This window comes from Alosa sapidissima, chromosome 16, assembly GCF_018492685.1.
Source record: "Alosa sapidissima isolate fAloSap1 chromosome 16, fAloSap1.pri, whole genome shotgun sequence".
Lineage (NCBI taxonomy): Eukaryota > Metazoa > Chordata > Actinopteri > Clupeiformes > Clupeidae > Alosa > Alosa sapidissima.
The window spans coordinates 34,267,951-34,286,091 of NC_055972.1; the positions used below are offsets into that span (position 1 = coordinate 34,267,951).

At 40.9% G+C, this 18,141-nt stretch overlaps 1 protein-coding gene across 4 annotated transcripts in view; it reads right to left on the reverse strand.

The window, feature by feature from the left end:
- Nucleotides 1–18,141, reverse strand: part of LOC121685489 (serine/threonine-protein kinase 32C-like) — a 288,624-nt gene that overhangs the window by 143,307 nt on the left and 127,176 nt on the right. For all 4 annotated transcript variants that reach the window (XM_042066054.1, XM_042066056.1, XM_042066057.1 and 1 more), the window contains exon 4: nt 17,046–17,219. In XM_042066054.1, coding sequence (XP_041921988.1) covers nt 17,046–17,219 — 174 coding nt within the window. The remainder of the gene's footprint in view (nt 1–17,045; nt 17,220–18,141) is intronic.

Genomic DNA, 18,141 nt, shown 5'->3' on the forward strand with positions numbered 1-18,141 from the left:
TGGCATACTGATCGCATGATGAAATTGCAGTGGATATTTTACAAAAACTATTTATTAAGAATAATATCCAACATGTTCTTCACCTAAAACAGGCTCACATTTTAGACACATAGAAATATATTTAGAAACAACTGAACTACATTTAAACTGGCTTTAAACAAGTCTACCTACAGTGCAAAACACAAAAGATAATATATATATATATATATATATATATTTTTTTTTTTTTTTTTTTTTTTAAATGTCCTTGATATACTTGATCAGGAGCCAGACCATAATCCACTTGCTATTTTTGTGAAATAGCTCCATTAGTTTAATCAAAAGGTCTCGAAAAAGTTGACAAACTCTTTTAAATACCCTGAGCATGTCCGCATGCATCAAGGCATCAACTGGATGATAAATGAGTGCAATTCACACATGTATGCATGAATTACCATAGGAAATGAATGTGGATAATGTTTGGCCCATGTTGCACATTAAAGGAGTAGTGATACATAAATTACTTTTTCTAAAAAAAGAAAGAAAGAAAAAATAAAAGGGAAATATGAGATGGTCAAAAACAAGTTAAAGGAAGCGATGTCATACGTTTTGTAGGTTAAACATTTTTTTGTCACAGCAAACATCATCTCACCATCCACTAGCTGCCTGTGTCCTGAATACACTGTAAAAAAACACAATCTCTGTGGACAACCCAGGCTCCAAAAACAGCCACAAAACAACTTGGGCAAACCTTGCCCATAAAAACATAACAAACTGTTCCAGCAAGCCACCGACGAGATGCGCGTTTAGGAGAGTTTCAATTGCACGGGAGGGAGGGGGAGGAAGTAGCAAGCTAGCTTTCTGTTTTGTTTGAACGCCAACAGAAGTGACATTACCCAGCATCACTTAGAGCACCTTTAATTGAAGAATTCATGGATTGCTGGATGAATGATTACTGGATGATGAAATTCATTTATTGCAAAGATCCTACTGGTCGGTTACAAGTCCGAAGTGCTAACCAGTAGACCATGGCTGCCCCAAACACTGCCCCAAATTTTCCACAATTTCCGCTTAAACTATACACTGTCTTCATGCCCTGTGGCATCAGAGAAATTTACAGACACAAAAGACAGAAACTGAAATACTCTCTGGACTCCGAGGATTCAGGAAATGTATGCTTTACCCATACTACTTCATTGTGGGGAAAAAACATGGAAAAAAAGTTGTACACACACAAATAGAACTATTGTTATTAAAATTTTCATTTAGGCTAGGTCTATATTTTATTGTTTGTAACTGATCTGATTGAATTTGATGGAGAATTACACTCTTTTTACATTATAAATGGTGTGCAACCATACAGAAACAACATTTTTCACATGGCAATATTATACTGTACATATTTTTAGGGCCCTATTTTCCGACCTGGCGCATGGCGGGAAACAGGTTATTATTCCTGCGCAAAGTTTATTCGTATTTTGCACTTCTCTTTTTTTGAGCAACATGCCCAGGGGTGTGGCAGTTAACGACGCATTACGCCACTGACCAAGAGAAACCTGGTCAGAAGTTCATGGCGAGTTAATATGTTATTTTAAGAGTGCATTATCAACAGTGATATGGGCGGGTGCACAATGCACCATGCTTCTCTCATCCACAAACACGCACCAGCGCACATCCATGCAAAACATTATAAATTACACGATCACCATGGGAAACAGAATTAGAATAAAGATTTTACGAAATACATCTCACAATGAGTAGTTATTCACCATCATTTGCAAATTGGTAATGACAGAGAGGCAAATATGAGCTGAACAGCTAAAGACGTCATCAGATGTAGGCAACCCCTCTGCAGGATTATCGCCATTCGAACATATTGGCTATGTTTTCGATGGCAACCCATTGTCAGTCAATAGTGAAAGTAATTAACTGTGTATAACTGTTACGGCGAGCACAATGTGTGTAGGCTATAGGCTACTCTGCTAGGTTTTAGTAAAGCATGGTTTAGTGAAATAACTGTTCCATAGGGTCTGGCGTGCAAGCAATTTCCTTCAAATGTGCCGCTGACTATGAAAATACCGATGCGCTGTTTAAAGTTGCACCCCTATCTGTTTAAGGGAATGACAGATGTGTGCCAAAAAACACACCCATGACTGATTAGGTCCGCGGAACAAAAAACATGCTATAGGCTACGAAGCAACTGCATAGGCTTTCTCTGTCTATGATCTATGGTCTATGATCTTCAAACTATGAGCCTCCTTGATGAGTAGATTGGTGGTCCACTGAGCCACGAATTTAGGTCTATATGAAATGTCCCACAACTTTTTTTCCATGATTTCAGTTGCTCAACAGTATGGGGTATTCTTAGTCATGTTTTTCATTATGCACCTAATTTGACAAATCTGGACTGCAGACAGGCCATTTTAGTACATGGACTCTTCCTCTATGGATAAATACTATTTAAATATGTGCAGAATTCATTTTGCCATTGTTTTCCTGAAATATGCAAGGTCTTCCCTGGAATAGATATAGCCTGGATGGCAGTATATGTTGCTCAAAACCTGTATACATCTTTCAGAATTGATTGTGCTTTGCCAAATGTGCAAGATGCCCACGCTGTAGGCACTAATGCTCCTCCACAACGTCATAGATGTTGGGTTTGGAACTGAGCACTAAAACAAGTTGGATAGGTTGAATACTTGGATAGGCCCTCTCTTCTTTAGCCCAGATGAGTCCATGATTTCCAAAAAGAATGGCAAATTTTGATTGGTCTACCCACAGTACCTTTTCCCATGTTACCTCAGTCCATTTTAAACAAGCTCAGGCCCAGATAAGATGGTGGTATTTTCTGTATCGTGTCTCAATACAAATTTGGCTGTTTTTGAATTGAGTATCAAACTGTGTACATAGACAATGGTTATCAGAGGTTGTCTTGAGCCCATACAATGACAGGTGTGGAAACAGGTCTGGTGTTGATGCAGTGCCATCTGAGGTCGATGTCCAAAAGACCACAACCATCCAATGCATTTTTCAGCTCCATCCCTTGTTTGCAAAGATTTCTCTGGATTCCCTGAATGTTTCAATAATATTATGTCCTGTAGATAATGAACATCCCAAATACTTCACAATTTCATCTTAAGAAGCATTACAATTACACTGTTTCATCATTTGTGCACACAGGTTTACTTCTAAGAGACCCTGCCTCTCTGGGATACTCTTTTTCATACCCAGTCAAGTTGCCAGTTACCCTAATTAGTTGAGAAACATTCCTCTTTTTGTTTTCTTCATCAGGGGCAGCCGTGGCCTTTAGGGGCAGCTGTGGCCTACTGGTTAGCGCTTCGGACTTGTAACCGGAGGGTTGCCGGTTCGAATCCCGACCAGTAGGCACGGCTGTAGTGACCTTGAGCAAGGCACCTAACCCCTCACTGCTCCCCGAGCGCCGCTGTTGTTGCAGGCAGCTCACTGTGCCGGGATTAGTGTGTGCTTCACCTCACTGTGTGTTCACTGTGGGCTGAGTGTGTTTCACTAATTCACGGATTGATTGATTGAAACCTTTATTTAACATTCTCGGGATTACATTGAGGGCAACCCTCTTTTTCAATGCAGCCGAGATACAACAAGGGCATGAGCCAGTCGAGGCTGTGGGTAGTCTGACCAATAACAACAATAAAAAACCAGGCTAAACTAGAATATGCATAGATATACATTCTTACATCACACATATCATGTCAACACAGACACACACACAAACCTGCATACATACCCACAAGCTATAGTACAAGCATATTCACAAGCTATAGCAAATGTGGATAGAAACACACGTATATCTATACACACTTTATAAGGAAGACAATAAAATAAATAAGTAAATAAAACCAGAATTAGTAAAGATAGAATTTAGAGAAAACAGTTACAAACTGGAGTGGGGAGGTTTGAGATCAAAGCCTTAAATTGCTCTAAAGGTATTAATAACTCGAGTTCCAGGACATGGGGGCATCAAAGCAGAAAGCTGACTTACCCAGCTCGGTGCGAGCATTGGGAACTGTCAGTAAGAAATAACTGCTGGAGCGGGTCTGATAAGCACTTGAGTGGCAATTTAATAATAAGGAGATGTAGGACGGGAGTTTACCTATGATGACTTTATAAATAAACTGAATCCAGTGTTTAAAGTGTCTCTCAGTAAGCGAGGGCCAGCCAATTGTGGCATACAATGTTGTTAGATTTTAGTGGTTTTCTGTATGTCATTCTTTTGGTTCTTTGTTTAATACTGCAGAAACTGCGGGGACAGGATGTTTATTGTAAGCAGACATAATGTTGTCACCTTACAATAGCAAATGGTGTACCTAACTAATTGTTCCCCTACAAGACGTCTTAATTGAATAAGGCTATATCACTGCCTGTTTCCCCCCCTCCAATTTGACTTCAGACGTGAATGTATATTCTGGTCTTATAATTATCCAGAAGTTTCCCAGATCTTGGCTTCAGTTTCTTACCTTGGCTTCACCTTGCAACACTGTGCTGTGCTGTGCGTACAACAGGGTTACCAGAACTCTGTTGTTACATCCAGAATAAAGAACTATTCTTTCGCAAGCCAGCCTCAAGTTTTACCTGCTCTTAACTACACTGGAATCTACTCGGTCAACTGTGTCTCCATTTGGAATTAAGGAGACAATTTTAATAGCATTCTTCAACGTGCAGTGGTGGGTGTTGTAAGAAGCACTTGTGGCAAACCTGATTGCTGAGTGGTATATAACGTCTAGGATTTTGAGAGAAGACATAGAGGCATTCCTATAAATGATGTCGCCATAGTCTAGAACAGGCATGAAAACGGACTCAATAATCCTTTTCCGACAGGATAGGGGGAGGGAAGATTTGTGCTGATAGAGAAACCCAATCTTTTGTCTCAGCTGCTTTGCAAGGCAGTCAATGTGAAAAGAGAAATTACGTTTCTCATCTATCCAGATGCCCAGGTATTTGTACACAGGAACCTGTTCGATGTTACTATCACTTAAGGTTTTCAGGTGGAGAACACTGGGGTCTATGCCTTTTCCTTTGGAAAAAAGCATGAATTTAGTTTGGTTGGGATTCAAGACTAGTTTGAGGCTCAAAAGAGACTCTTGCAAGGCATTAAAAGCCAGTTGCAGGCTATCAATTGCTAAATTGATAGTATCTGCTGTACAATACAGGATTGTGTCATCGACATAAAGATGGACATTACAGTTGTTAAGAGAAGAGGCTATGTCATTAATGAAAATAGTAAATAGGGCTGGCCCTAAAACAGAGCCTTGTCAGAGAACAGAGAAAGTCAGACTTAGTGATTCCTGTTTTTACACATTGAAACCTGTTGCTAAGATAGCTCCAGAACCAATTACGAGCATTAGAGTCAAAATCAATATCTATTCGTTTTTGCAAGAGTAAGACATTATCAACGGTATCAAAAGCTTTCGTCAGATCTACAAAAAGAGCAGCAGTGTTTTTTTCTGTCTAAAGCAGATATTATATCATTTAAGACCAGGGTTGCAGCGGTGATTGTGCTGTGTTGAGCTCTAAAACCAGACTGGTGGGGAACTAAAACAGAGTGCCCTGTAAGAAACGCCTTTAATTGATTATTTGCCAATGATTCTAAGATTTTTGGACAGGGTAGTTTGGAGATAGATTTTTATCCCCACGTCCCCATGTAGGGGAGTTACATGAGCCATCTTCCAAACTTGGGGGAAAGTAGCAGAAGAAAGAGAGATTAAAAATAAAAATTAAAAATAAAAAGTTTGTTTTTCTGCGATAAAAGGGGCAGATACCTTTAAAAGAAATGGGTCCAGGTTGTCTTCACCAGTGGAACACCTACAATTCATGGCATTAAGTGCTCTAAGGACTTCAGCAACAGTAATGGGTAATAAGGAGAACTGGTCAGTATAGTCTAAGGCGTTCTACATACTCGACGCACCCGACCGGTAGCGCGACACCGTGACGTCAAAATGACGTAGATCTTGCTGGCGCGCCAGGATTTTAGCCAGGTAGCGTGAGGTAGCGCACCACTCATTTTTTTTCATACGAGCGCGACAAAGCGGAAACAGGAAGATGGACTAGTTCGAGGGCAAGCGAGAGTTGCAGTGTTTTGTTACAGTCGTGAATTTGTAATAGTTTGCTGGATAAGTTAATAAAGTTACCAGCGAGAGTTGCAACACATGGAATTAAGAGGAAAGAATAGAAATGATTTATTTTCAAACAAAGGATATCTATTAAGGCCTGAACAAAATCTCTTTCCACTTCAGGAAATTACACAAACTCAGCCAGCTGCTAGCTAGCTAGCCAGCTAACTAAACTGTTTAAATTATTAAAATTTCCCTCGAGATGACTAAAGTATCTATCTATCTATCTATCTATCTATCTATCTATCTATCTATCTATCTACCTGTGCACACACCTTGGAAACTAGATGATAATGATGGTGGTAGTTGTGAATAGTAGCATCCAAAGTCTGAAGTACCATCACAGAGGCTAGCTAATAGCAGAGCCCATTTACATTCTCTGCTACTAGTGTTTCTTAATGCAGCTTCTTCTGCTGTGTAACGTAGTTAGCGTTAATCTTTTCACAACAGCGACACCTCTGTTCAGGAGAATATTGCAACTAGTGTCGTGACCACGACGTGCGAGTATAAATGGTTACGCCGCTTCTGTGACGTCACATTGTCGCGCTACAGGTCGGGTGCGTCGAGTATGTGGCGCACTTAAGGAGTCGATATTGAGAGAGAGAGAGGGCATCATCAGAGCTGGGATGAAGGTTAAAAGGACCAGATAAATTCTCATTAAAAATGAGCCCAGCTACTGAAAAGTGCTTGTTAAAGGCTGAGCAAATATCAATAGGCTCAACAAGAGTACAGGTATCAGAGATCACAGAGGTGGGAATAGAGATTGTACTACCATTTAAACACTCGAATGATTTCCAGAGAAGCGTAGGATTTGAGGAGGAACTGGAGAGCATACTAAGATGGTAATTAGATTTATCTTGTCTCACCATAGCTGAGAATTTATTTCTAATTTGCCTAAAATATATCCAGTCAGAAGCTGCATTAGTGCGCCTTGCGTGTGCCCAAGCTTTATTCCTGGCAATAAGCAAGGTAGATAGTTCTGATGTAAACCAAGGGTTTGATCTGTTCTTCACCCTAAACTTTTTAAGGGGGCATGAGTATTGGCAATAGAGTTAAAAGTAGTTATAAAACAATCCAGAGCTATTGATATTGCTATTATACAGGTCATTTATAAAAGCCTGTTCATTGAAGTGTCTCAGGGACCTTTTAATGACAAAACGAGACGGTGCTTTTTTGAGATGGGTATCTCTGATGCAAACAATGGGGCAGTGATCACTGACCCCTGGGTCAAAGACCCCAGTTGCAGTAATTTTATCAGGTCTATTAGAGAAAATTAAGTCTATAGTAGTTGACTTGGAGGGGTTTAGGAGGTTAGGTCTTGTAGGTTCAGAGATGAGTTGGGTGAGATTAAGGCTAGTGGCGACCTCTTTCAAGTGACCTGAGGCAGCCGAGGACCAGTCAATATTAAAATCCCCTAAAATAATAGTTTCACTTTCAGCATAGGAGGATATTAGGTCAGCCAACTGATCAAGTGACTTGATAGTGGCTGAGGGTGGTCTATAAACCCCTATAATAACCAAGGCATTGTTATTCTGCCCATAAAAGACTTTTAGAGCAATAAACTCAAAGCTATTTTTCACTGAGACTGAATAAAGGGAATGTGAACTAAAACAAGACTTCGTATAGACAGCAACACCACCACCTCTACTAGGTCTATCAATTCTAAAAATATTAAAATCATTCAATGCCACCTCTGAGTCATTTATGTCACTCTTCAGCCAGGTCTCGGAGAGGACCAAGATATCAGGATCAGCTTGGGAGACAAGAAGCTTTACATGGTCCAGTTTCTGTGGGTTAAGCAGGCTTCTAATAGCCTGACGAGCCAGACCCACATTAAAATGTAGGGCAGGGGTCTCAAACTCAAATGAGCTGGGGGCCACTTCTTCCAATGTCATCTGATAGGAGGGCCGGCTATTTCTGAAAATGCAATGTTCTTTTTTTCAAATACCACACAAAACTGCAAACAGAAAGTGCAAGTGTTTTTATCTAGTTTAGATAAAAACACTTGCAGACACCTGTGCTAGCAACCTTAGCTTATAAATATAATAATGATAAAATAAATATTAATACAAATCATAAAACAAACAAAAAGCATAAAAACGGGTATGTGTGTGTTTCACACCAAATAAAAATATTTTCCTCTCATAACTTTTCTAAACCTGGCAAACTAGGCGTCAGGGTTAAGAAAGCAACACCATTGGATTTTTATATCAAAATTTCAAAAGGCCATGGCTTGAAAGTGGTCAGAGATAAAGTCCTACTGTAAATGTAAAAATCTTTGAGTATAAACAAAAGTTTATGAAGGGGGTAAATGTACCCATCACTGGATGGCAAGCACCTCAAATTATGCACCTTTCAGTAAATACTGGATGAACATATTTGAGCAGGTTTACTTTCCTTTTTTTATATTACCCACATAACAAATTAACAGGAAAACACCTAAGATGTATATGGTTTAGTGATGTATTACTAAATCACAAGGCCTACAATAGAGTATTCTGGTCAAATCAGTTCCTATCGCGGGTAATCTGAGTACGCAGAAGTTCGCATCATATTGCGGGTAGGGTTGCCACCTGTGTCTGACAAAAATCCTGGACATTTTGACCATCCAATCGACTTTTTTGTTTGTAAGCAACGGCGCCTTTCGCACATCTAACCCAAGATAAAAACCGTCATTCTAAGCGACAATTGTATAGCTAAAATTAGTAAGAATGACAATTTCTAGTTATTTGTTTAGTTAATTGCTTTATTTAATAGCAGACCTTTATTATTTTGTTATATTTTCAACAGTTTTTAGTTGTGGACACTTGGGGGCAGTATTGAGAAAAAAGGGGGAATACATAATTAGGTTCTGCTTTTTTGCTTATGTGGAATAAACTTTCCTTTCTCTGTCTCTCCTTGTCCCACACACTCTCCGTCTCCACCTTACCATTTCTAATGAACCTCCACGGTGCGTGCCCCCACCACCACCACCCATGTTATGCTACGTCATTTTTGTAGAGCCAATAAGGCTGTGCATACGTTTATGGATGTAGGCACGCTTTAGTTAAACTGAAATACACATGTTGCGCATCATGTACAAAATTCTGGGACATTCAGTGTCCAGGATTTTTATTTTTATTGTCCTGGACAGACCATGAAAATCCTGGACAAGTGGCAACCCTAATTGCGGGTGACTTTGTAGTTCTTTAGAGCCCTGTTTCTACTAGCCCTGCTGTCTGCACCACGTCCATTACGGACACTTTCATCACGATTACCACTGCAACCTCCAAGCTATGTTGGGCAGAGGGTCGAAATAAGCATGGTATGCTTAGTGGACACCGTCGTATACACGTAAAGACGCACCTCCATTCACAGACGCACTGTAACTATCACTGTCAATAGACGATCGATCATAATCTCCAAAAGGATATTCTCCTTCAGAATCAGAATAGGTGAATAACATAGCCTACCTAAGACTTCATCACACGTGAACGTTTTTCAACATTAGGTGTAGGCCTATTTCTGCTTCAATTTGTGCAAAACTATGGCCTGCATCGCTTCCGCGTCATTACAAATGCACGTCTTTGTGTTTCTCGCGTGTAATACAAGTATTTCCTGAAAACTTTGCGCAGCGATTTTGGGTTTGAATCAAGCTCTGGATGTCTAGCACATAGTGGAGCAGAGTAGGCTACAAATGAGATTTGTCACCGTACTTGGATCTATCGTCTATTTTAATCAGTATCGTTGTTTGTCGCAATTAAAAATAGCCTCAAGGGCTATTACATTATTATTTTGACATACGTCGCGGGCCGAAATTGGGCCGGATTTGGCCCGTGGGCCGGGTGTTTGAGACCCCTGATGTAGGGTCTGGGCACTCACCTTTCGCAGTACTCAGTCTGAGGGGGCGGGATAATCGGTTGTCTTTCAAACAGCGCTAGTCCCATGCGTTTCCCACCAGCGGAGCTAGTTGGCTAGTTCAAACTTTTGCCAACTTAATAAAAGCTAAACTCGTGTCACACTGTTCGCCAACAGCAACATTATCTTATTTGTTTTCAAGTAGCAGGGAATTCAAGCCAAACCGTTGCAACTCTGCCATCAATCATTCTGTTAAGCCCGCCTAACGACTCTATACACAATTTGATTGGCCTGATAGAAGTTTAATTTTGGAGCTCACAAGCCAACGGAGAGTTGCTAGACTAGCCCTGGCAGCAAATGTAATTTGCTGCTGCTAGGGTGCGTCTAGATTTCTAGGCTAGGCTTCTAATGTTCCAATGAATAAGACCAAGGCCTTTTCTAGCACTAAATGCCAGAGGGTAAATTAAGGGAGAGTCAGGAGGCTGATTAGAGGAGTTTGAAAGAGGTGCAGGTAGTGATAAGGGGGAGAGAAGGGGGGCACAAGTGGAGTGAGTCATAAGCCAAAGGCTATAAAATGTATCAAATTTGACAGTAATTGCATGACACCTGCCTTACTCAGACAAATACCATCTCGCTCATACAGATCAGGTCGGGTCCAAAAATAATCAAAATTTCCTATAAAATTATAACCAGCTGCCAGACAAAAAGTACGCAGCCACTGGTGGAGGCTGAAGAGACGTCTGAAACATTCTGAGCCTTTTGACGGAGATGGAATGGGACCAGAGAATATACAACTCTTTCCTAAGTTCTGGATGGTACAGCAAAGCATTTCAAAGTCCTGGTGCAGCTTTTCAGACTGTCTATCCATGACGTCATTTACCCCAGCATGAATAATGACATGTTTAACTGAGGGGTGTTGATCTATAAGCAGGGGAATGATGTTAATGAAATCCCCAACCTTACCATTATTAAAGGAGAATTCCGGTGTGATATTGAAACATGATACCGAGTGTGAACGTATGTCTCATAGCCCATCTCGGCTTGTCCCCTGCACTCCAAAATCTGGCGCTAGTTAGCCGATGCTACCAACAGCTTTTTCAATAGTGGTGCTTCGGCATTGGGCTAGCCATGCAAATAAATCACTGTTTTACACCATTTATGAGGCTCAATGTATCTCCACACTTCATTGGTAGACTTCCGAGGGCCCTGACATTTAAAACGAGACATTGAGAACTTTGAAAAAGCAAAAAAAGACACAGTTAAATGCACCTCTAATACGCTAGGATTTAAAGACGTCATGAATCATTCACCTTCTTTATCCAAATGCAAGCAGGGTGCGATTGGTCAGAAAAAAAAAAAACAATTAACATTCCGGATATAGAGTCAGTCTTTTCCATTCAAGGCTACGATTTTGCTGTGAGGATGACAAGCAGGTGTAGTGCACATCTGTTTCTCTTGCTCCCGTATCTCGGTCCGTTCATGTCCTCCTGCCTTAATTAATCCCAAAAATCGCTAGGCCACCTGAAATATTGGCTGATTGAACAACGTTATGCCCATGCATTAGCTATAGCGTCAGTTGTGCACAAAATAACATAGCCTAATGAGCATGGTGCCTTCTTCAAACTCTTACCTTCTTTTGCCTTGGCTTTGTGCGTGTTACTGAGTGATGTTTGTGGACATTGTTTTACAAACAGCCAAGTTTTAGCCTATTTAATATTTGCCACTATGTTCACTCTATATCCTGAACAGAGAAGCTGAAGAAGCTAGCCTAGAAATCTAGACGCGCCCCTAGCGCCCAGGGCTAGTCTAGCAACTCTCCGTTGGTTTGTGAGCTCGAAAATTAAACTTCTATCAGGCCAATCAAATTGTGTATAGAGTCGTTAGGCGGGCTTAACATAATGATTGATGGCAGAGTTGCAACGGTTTGGCTTGAATTCCTTGCTACTTGAAAACAAATAAGATGGATGTTGCTGTTGGCGAACAGTGTGACACGAGTTAAGCTTTTATTAAGTTGGCAAACGTTTGAACTAGCCAACTAGCTTCGCTGGTGGGAAACGCATGGGACTCATAGCGCTGCCGCTGTCCTATTGCATGCAGAGGGAATTTGAAAGACAACTGATTATCGCGCCCCTCGGACTGAGCACTGCGGACGGTGAGTGCCCAGACCCTACATTTGAATGTGGGTCTGGCTCGTCAGGCTATGAAGAAGCAGTAATAAAGCCAATTTATGTAGGCCTATTTGTGTAATTCTTTGCACAGTGCTGTCTAAGCATTCAGTGAACAGAGTAGGCTACCCAATATATTGCAGACGCGCACCTGAACAGCAGTCGTTTTGGATGCGTATAGCCTAGTTTCAAGCAAAAAATACGCCACCCAATGTCAGTATATGTTCTTACTTTAACTTTCACGAGTTGAGTCATACCTCTCCTGTGTTGGTACGTGCACTCAAACGCTCTGGTGCGGCACGAATGTGTTAGCATGTTGCTATGCTAGCGGGCTCAGACGTAGCCAGACGTAGAAGTAATCAAAAACATCCACGTTTTCCCGACTTAAATACAGTTGCACAAGTAGTTGATAAAAATGTCTACGGTCACACAACATGAAACGTGGCGATTTTCCAAGCGAATAAACAGGAGAACTACAATGTGTGGCGCAATAGCACTTGGGAGTACTTCGACCTAGCGTAGTAATATTAATTAACACCTAATTGTAGATCCTATCCACCACAGAGTTTAGAATCCATGCTTGATCGACCCCTCAGCCTCCCCCTCCCCTCTGAGCAAGAGAGGCACACACACTAGAGATGCGCTGATGGGCTATTATTTCAACCATAACTGCATAGCAAAACTTATCATCCATCAGCCATCCATCAGCACCAAAGATTTTTGACCAATTTTCCAAACCGCACCCACCCACCCATCCGCTGGTTGTTTTAATGTATATGGGTGATGCAGCGCTGCTGACGTGAGGCTAGAAATCTCTTGCCTGTTCTAGAAAGACTGATCCAATGCAGCAAATATATTAAAAGGCTAAAGTCCTACATTGGCTATGCTGTAGCCTATCCCCAGAATATCAGCAGCAAACTCAGTCTCTGTCTGCAATTAGAAGTGAATGCTATTTGTACCTAACCTGACTCTCGCCTAGCTCCACTCATGCATCTGGGACCAATCCATTGGAGTGTTGCTTCAGAAGGCTGGGCCTAATCAAAAAATGCTTGCATATGATTGAATAAGCCACTTGTCCGTCATCTATTATCCGTCATCCCTCAGCCTTTTATTGGCCTGACTTTTGCACTATTATATTGACTGTCTATTGTATGCACAATTGCACAATTTAAACCAAATTTTGCTGCTCTTATTTCTTCATTGTATGTGTCTTCTTATTTACTTTTTATATACGACATTACTCAATTGGTCAGTCTGCCGTTCCCTCTTTCCCTGTTCCTCCAACAACGGTTTATTCGCTTTCTGCTTCTTTTCGCTGGCTCTGCCATGACAAATGCCTGAGAAACTCCTGAGGGTGTGAATAGCTCAGCTGTGTGGACTATGCTATTCGTACCAGGGGTGCAAAAAGACACTCTGAATAAGCTATGCTGTTTGCATCACTGTATAATTAGAAGTGGATGCTATTTGTACCCTGGTGTATATAGTAATGTGTGCTATTTACACCCTGGTGTGTGAACTAGCTAATTGTCGCAATCAAAACTTCCGTTTGAGAACTGATTTCTTCTTCAAATTGTGCGCCTTCTCTATAGAGCAATGTTGGCAATGTCTGTCTCCTGCTGAATGTATAGTGTGTTTTACTAAGTGTACTGTCTACTTGTATTGTCCCTGTATATGTTGTTTTTATGTCTATGTTCTCTTGTATACTCTCTCTGTTTGATGTTTTTATGCTACTCTTATGTGTATGTCCTCTTGTCTTATTGGACAGTGTCCTTGGGTGACTTGAAAGGCGCTTTAAATAAAATTTAGTATTATTATTATTATTAGAGATGTTGGTACACATGCACACTTACACTTCTACTTATCTCTGCCAAAACGCTTTACACAGGAATCGAACCCCAGTCTCCCACGTATTAAACCATGACATTCACCACTGACCTATCTACTTCCATGCCCAGATAAGAGTTTGCAGGCAAACTTACTGTATCGTTCATATGCCTGAGCGTCATAATCACAAAATTTCTGTTAACTAACAAACTGATGGTGGTATGTATTAACAAAGATTATGCAAATATAATACAACTTTCCACCTAAAACTGAATTTGAACAGATATTAGTACCGAAACCTTTCAGAATTCTTTACTTTCTGCTGACAAAAAAAATAATGTCCACCATGATTTCTAGGCACGTGAGGAACGTGATTTTGTTGTTATGTCACAGGGTGTGAATAGCTCAGCTGTGTGGCCAAGGCTATTCGTACCAGGGGTGCAAATAGACACCCCATAAATTAAAATAGCAAACAACCTACTGTACCTGTAATAAATACTGTATGTGCAAATGCCGTCATGATCTGAGAGCAATTGTCAATATGTTTTTATTATTATTTTATTATTATTGGGCGCCTAGATGCTTTAAATGCTGACAATGTGCCATATGTCTTCGACCAACAAGCTGCTTGTCTCAAAGTTATGGCTCTACAATGTAGCAGTATGTTTTTAAATAGCCTTTTTTGTGAAGAATGTCCCACAGAAATGGTGCCTATGTGCTCTGCTATGTAGCTAGCTAGTATCCCTAGCATGTGTAAGCAGGTAGGCTTAAAAAGGGAATTTGAGGAGTTCTCGCTAATAATGTGCATTACAAATAGTCAGGCATGGATTCACGCACAGGCATTAAAAGCTGCAGTCTAGGGGCCCCATCTGTGCCAGGGCCCCTGGATTGGTCATCAATGAAAAAAAAGCAATGAATGAACTATTAAGCAGCTGATTGGATAGAAATGGCAAAGTTCATGAGGTAAATTAGTTTCCAAATTATATGCCATAATTCACTGGTAGGTAGGTTACCACAGCAAAATGTTGGAAAGATAATAGCCCATGAAAGTGGAACACAAAAAAGAAAAGTACGAAGACAAAGGGCACAGCACCAAAATATACTTAAAAAGATTCCTAAATTGGCAGGATATTTCAACACTGCTTCAACACAGTGTTTGAGTAGACCACATGAGAAAGAGGCAGAGAACTGTCATGCAAGGGATGCTAACAATGCATCCCATAAACCCCATAATCACAACAGTGTTTCCCATACATTGACTAATCTGTGGCGGGGCGCCACAAAATAAAAATCGACCGCCACAGATTAGTATTCTATGTTTAATTTAATTTAAATTAAATATAAGGTCAAATCCTTGCATTGCCATTGAGCTGCGCTTTTTACGCACGCAGCCTTTCCTTGTCCCGCCCCGCTCTCTCTCGTAGCCCGCTGCCACTCCTCTGCATGTGCATTTAACAAAATATTCACGATTGTTGAAGGATTGTTGTTGCCACATAGAAGCATTGCATAGAAGACGTCTGGCTAAATTGCTATTAAATCCGCTTAGCATCGTGACCATGCTGCACAAATTCGTTCAAAACTGCTGCATTGAAGTGAACTCTGCTAAGGTCTTATCACAACATAGTAGGCTACATTGAAGAGACTAAACTAAGTTAAGTTATGAAATCAAGCAGTATCTCAAAGCTAACGTTAGAATACTGTTTGGATGTCGAATTTAGCATGCTTAGCCTACTTACAGCTGCTTGTCAATTTTGTTGAAGGGCTCATTTTATTGACTCTGACACTGAATGTTTGCAAAATCCCGATGTAAATGGAAAAGTGTTTTCCAAAATTCAAAAGTGCTTGTCCCAAGGAGAAGTATGTGAATCTTTATTTTAACTATGTAGAAAACTATGAATTGCATCCACACATCAGCAGCCTTTCAACTGTGTTACAATTCGCCTTATTCAGCGGCCATTACGAGTCTGAGGGGTACACTTGCCATTACACCTCAGTCCAGCAGATGGTGGTGGTAATGCACTCCGTTTGCAAACTGCTGAATAACAATTCACTGAAGAAGAACAGGCCAGTGAACCCTTCTTTAATCGGTGAGATTTTTTTGGCAGTTTGCAAACGGAGTGCATTACCACCACCATCTGCTGGACTGAGGTGTAATGGCAAGTGTACCCCTCAGCCCCCCCCCCCCCCCCCCTTGTCCAAGTCAGCTACCGCCACAAATTGAATCCAATTCTGTGGGAAACACTGCACAATATTGTATTATTCTGAAGGTCAACAGTCAGAATATTAATGTTCATGTTCATAATCTGGTAAGAACACTAGCCGTGCCAACGACAGCGACAATGTTCATGCCTCAAATTCAGCTCATTCCGAGGAAGAGCGACTGTTTATGACTTTGTCTGTAACAATACTAGCAGGGAGCGCTCTTTTTCAAAACTGTGACTGGATTGGATTTTACTCTCTGAGAAGAAAAACTTCTAAAGGTAGAAATATGTAGCCTAGGCTATGTTCATAACTGCTGTGGCATTATTGCATTTGATGTTGATAATTATATACTGCTAGCATATGAGATCATGTGGTTTTGTTTTATGTTGTTGCTGTAAGAAAATTGCTGTTTTTAAAGGATGCTGCCTGATGTGAGTAGGCCTATTTGGTGTTCACTTGTTATAAGGACGTTGTCTTATGCAATGATATGTTTGGTGGTTCAATGGCTGCTATGTTAGTATGTTACTTTATGTGTTAACTTTGCTCTGTAAGGCTGTTGGCCCATGACCACCCGCCTCTGCAAGCAGTGCATTACTTCCCACCCCTGCATACGTGTCACACTTAAGCGGAAAACTTCAGGTGGTATATGCAACCGGGCATGGTCTTTTATTACTGTAATTAGTTTTTCATTCTTTTACCCTTTTAATTCCTTTCAGTCTTGTCCATATCACAATGTATTTACCTAGACTGCTTTTAAAAATTTAAATACAAATAAAAGTTCACTTGACTTGACGTAGGTCAGATAACCTCTTTTTATACATACTTTACTTCTAATGACTTTTAAAGAGTTATCAACTTCCAAGAAATAAAAATGTACAGTAAGTGCATATACCTGTGGATGATGTGTTGGCTCTGCAGATAATCAAGGGCTAGTGTCATCTCACAGAGGTAGACCTTCACTGCATCCTCACTGAACTGCACATTCTGCTGCAGATGGTAGCGCAAATCCCCACCCAGCAGTAAATCCACCACCATGAACATATCTTCTTCATCTTGAAATGAGTACCTGTGACAGAGGACCATGGCAAAGCACACACACATTCATGCATGTGTACAAAGACAAACACAGACACACCAAAAAACTTTGTCATGGACATGCATTTAAACAAGATTTTTCCTGATCCTTTAACACATAACCACACAAAAAGGGCTCAATTGAATGGTTGGTTACTTCGTAGCAGGGACGTGCACTGGGGGGTTGCTCAGTTCATTCACTTCCATTCAGGCACCGAAAGTGAAAGTCAGTAGGGGAAGGGCACTCTGTTTACGTGGCTGCATCGCTGCACGCGACACCGGCACCTGAGCTGAGCCTGCATGAGCGGCCCTAGAAGGAGATTGTCGCGGTTGTCGGGTGAGACGACTCAACGTTGTCGGAAAAGGTGGGGTTTTTTCAGGTCAGAGCAACTGTCCCTCAAATTTCCTGTGCACGTCCCTGCTTCGTAGCCTTGTGAAGAGACTATATTTCTACTCTGTTACATCTTCTAATTTACGGGGCATATGATCCCCCTGCCTGTCAACCTCCATTTATTTAAAGGACTACCACAACCCACACAAGATAAAACGTGCACAAAATGTGTGCATTCGTAAACCCAAATGCGTGAACTAATGCACATCTGTGAAATATTTTCTCACACATAAAATTATATAGATTGCTATGATCATTTTATTACACGAGCACAAGTCAATCAATACAACTGCTTGAATCTGCTGCTACGAGTCTCAGCTGTTGTCTTCCTGACAGATTACCATGTCCATGCACCATGTCTGGCTGAGACAAATGTAGCCAAAAGGATTCATATGTGCAGAGCCTGTCTGCGTATGCATGAAAAAATGTGATTTCGTTAGAGTTGCTGCTTCTGGTTTCGGCCGTATTAACCCAAAATGTAGAAAATAATAGCCTAATTTAGAGATCTTTTGTCTCAATACTG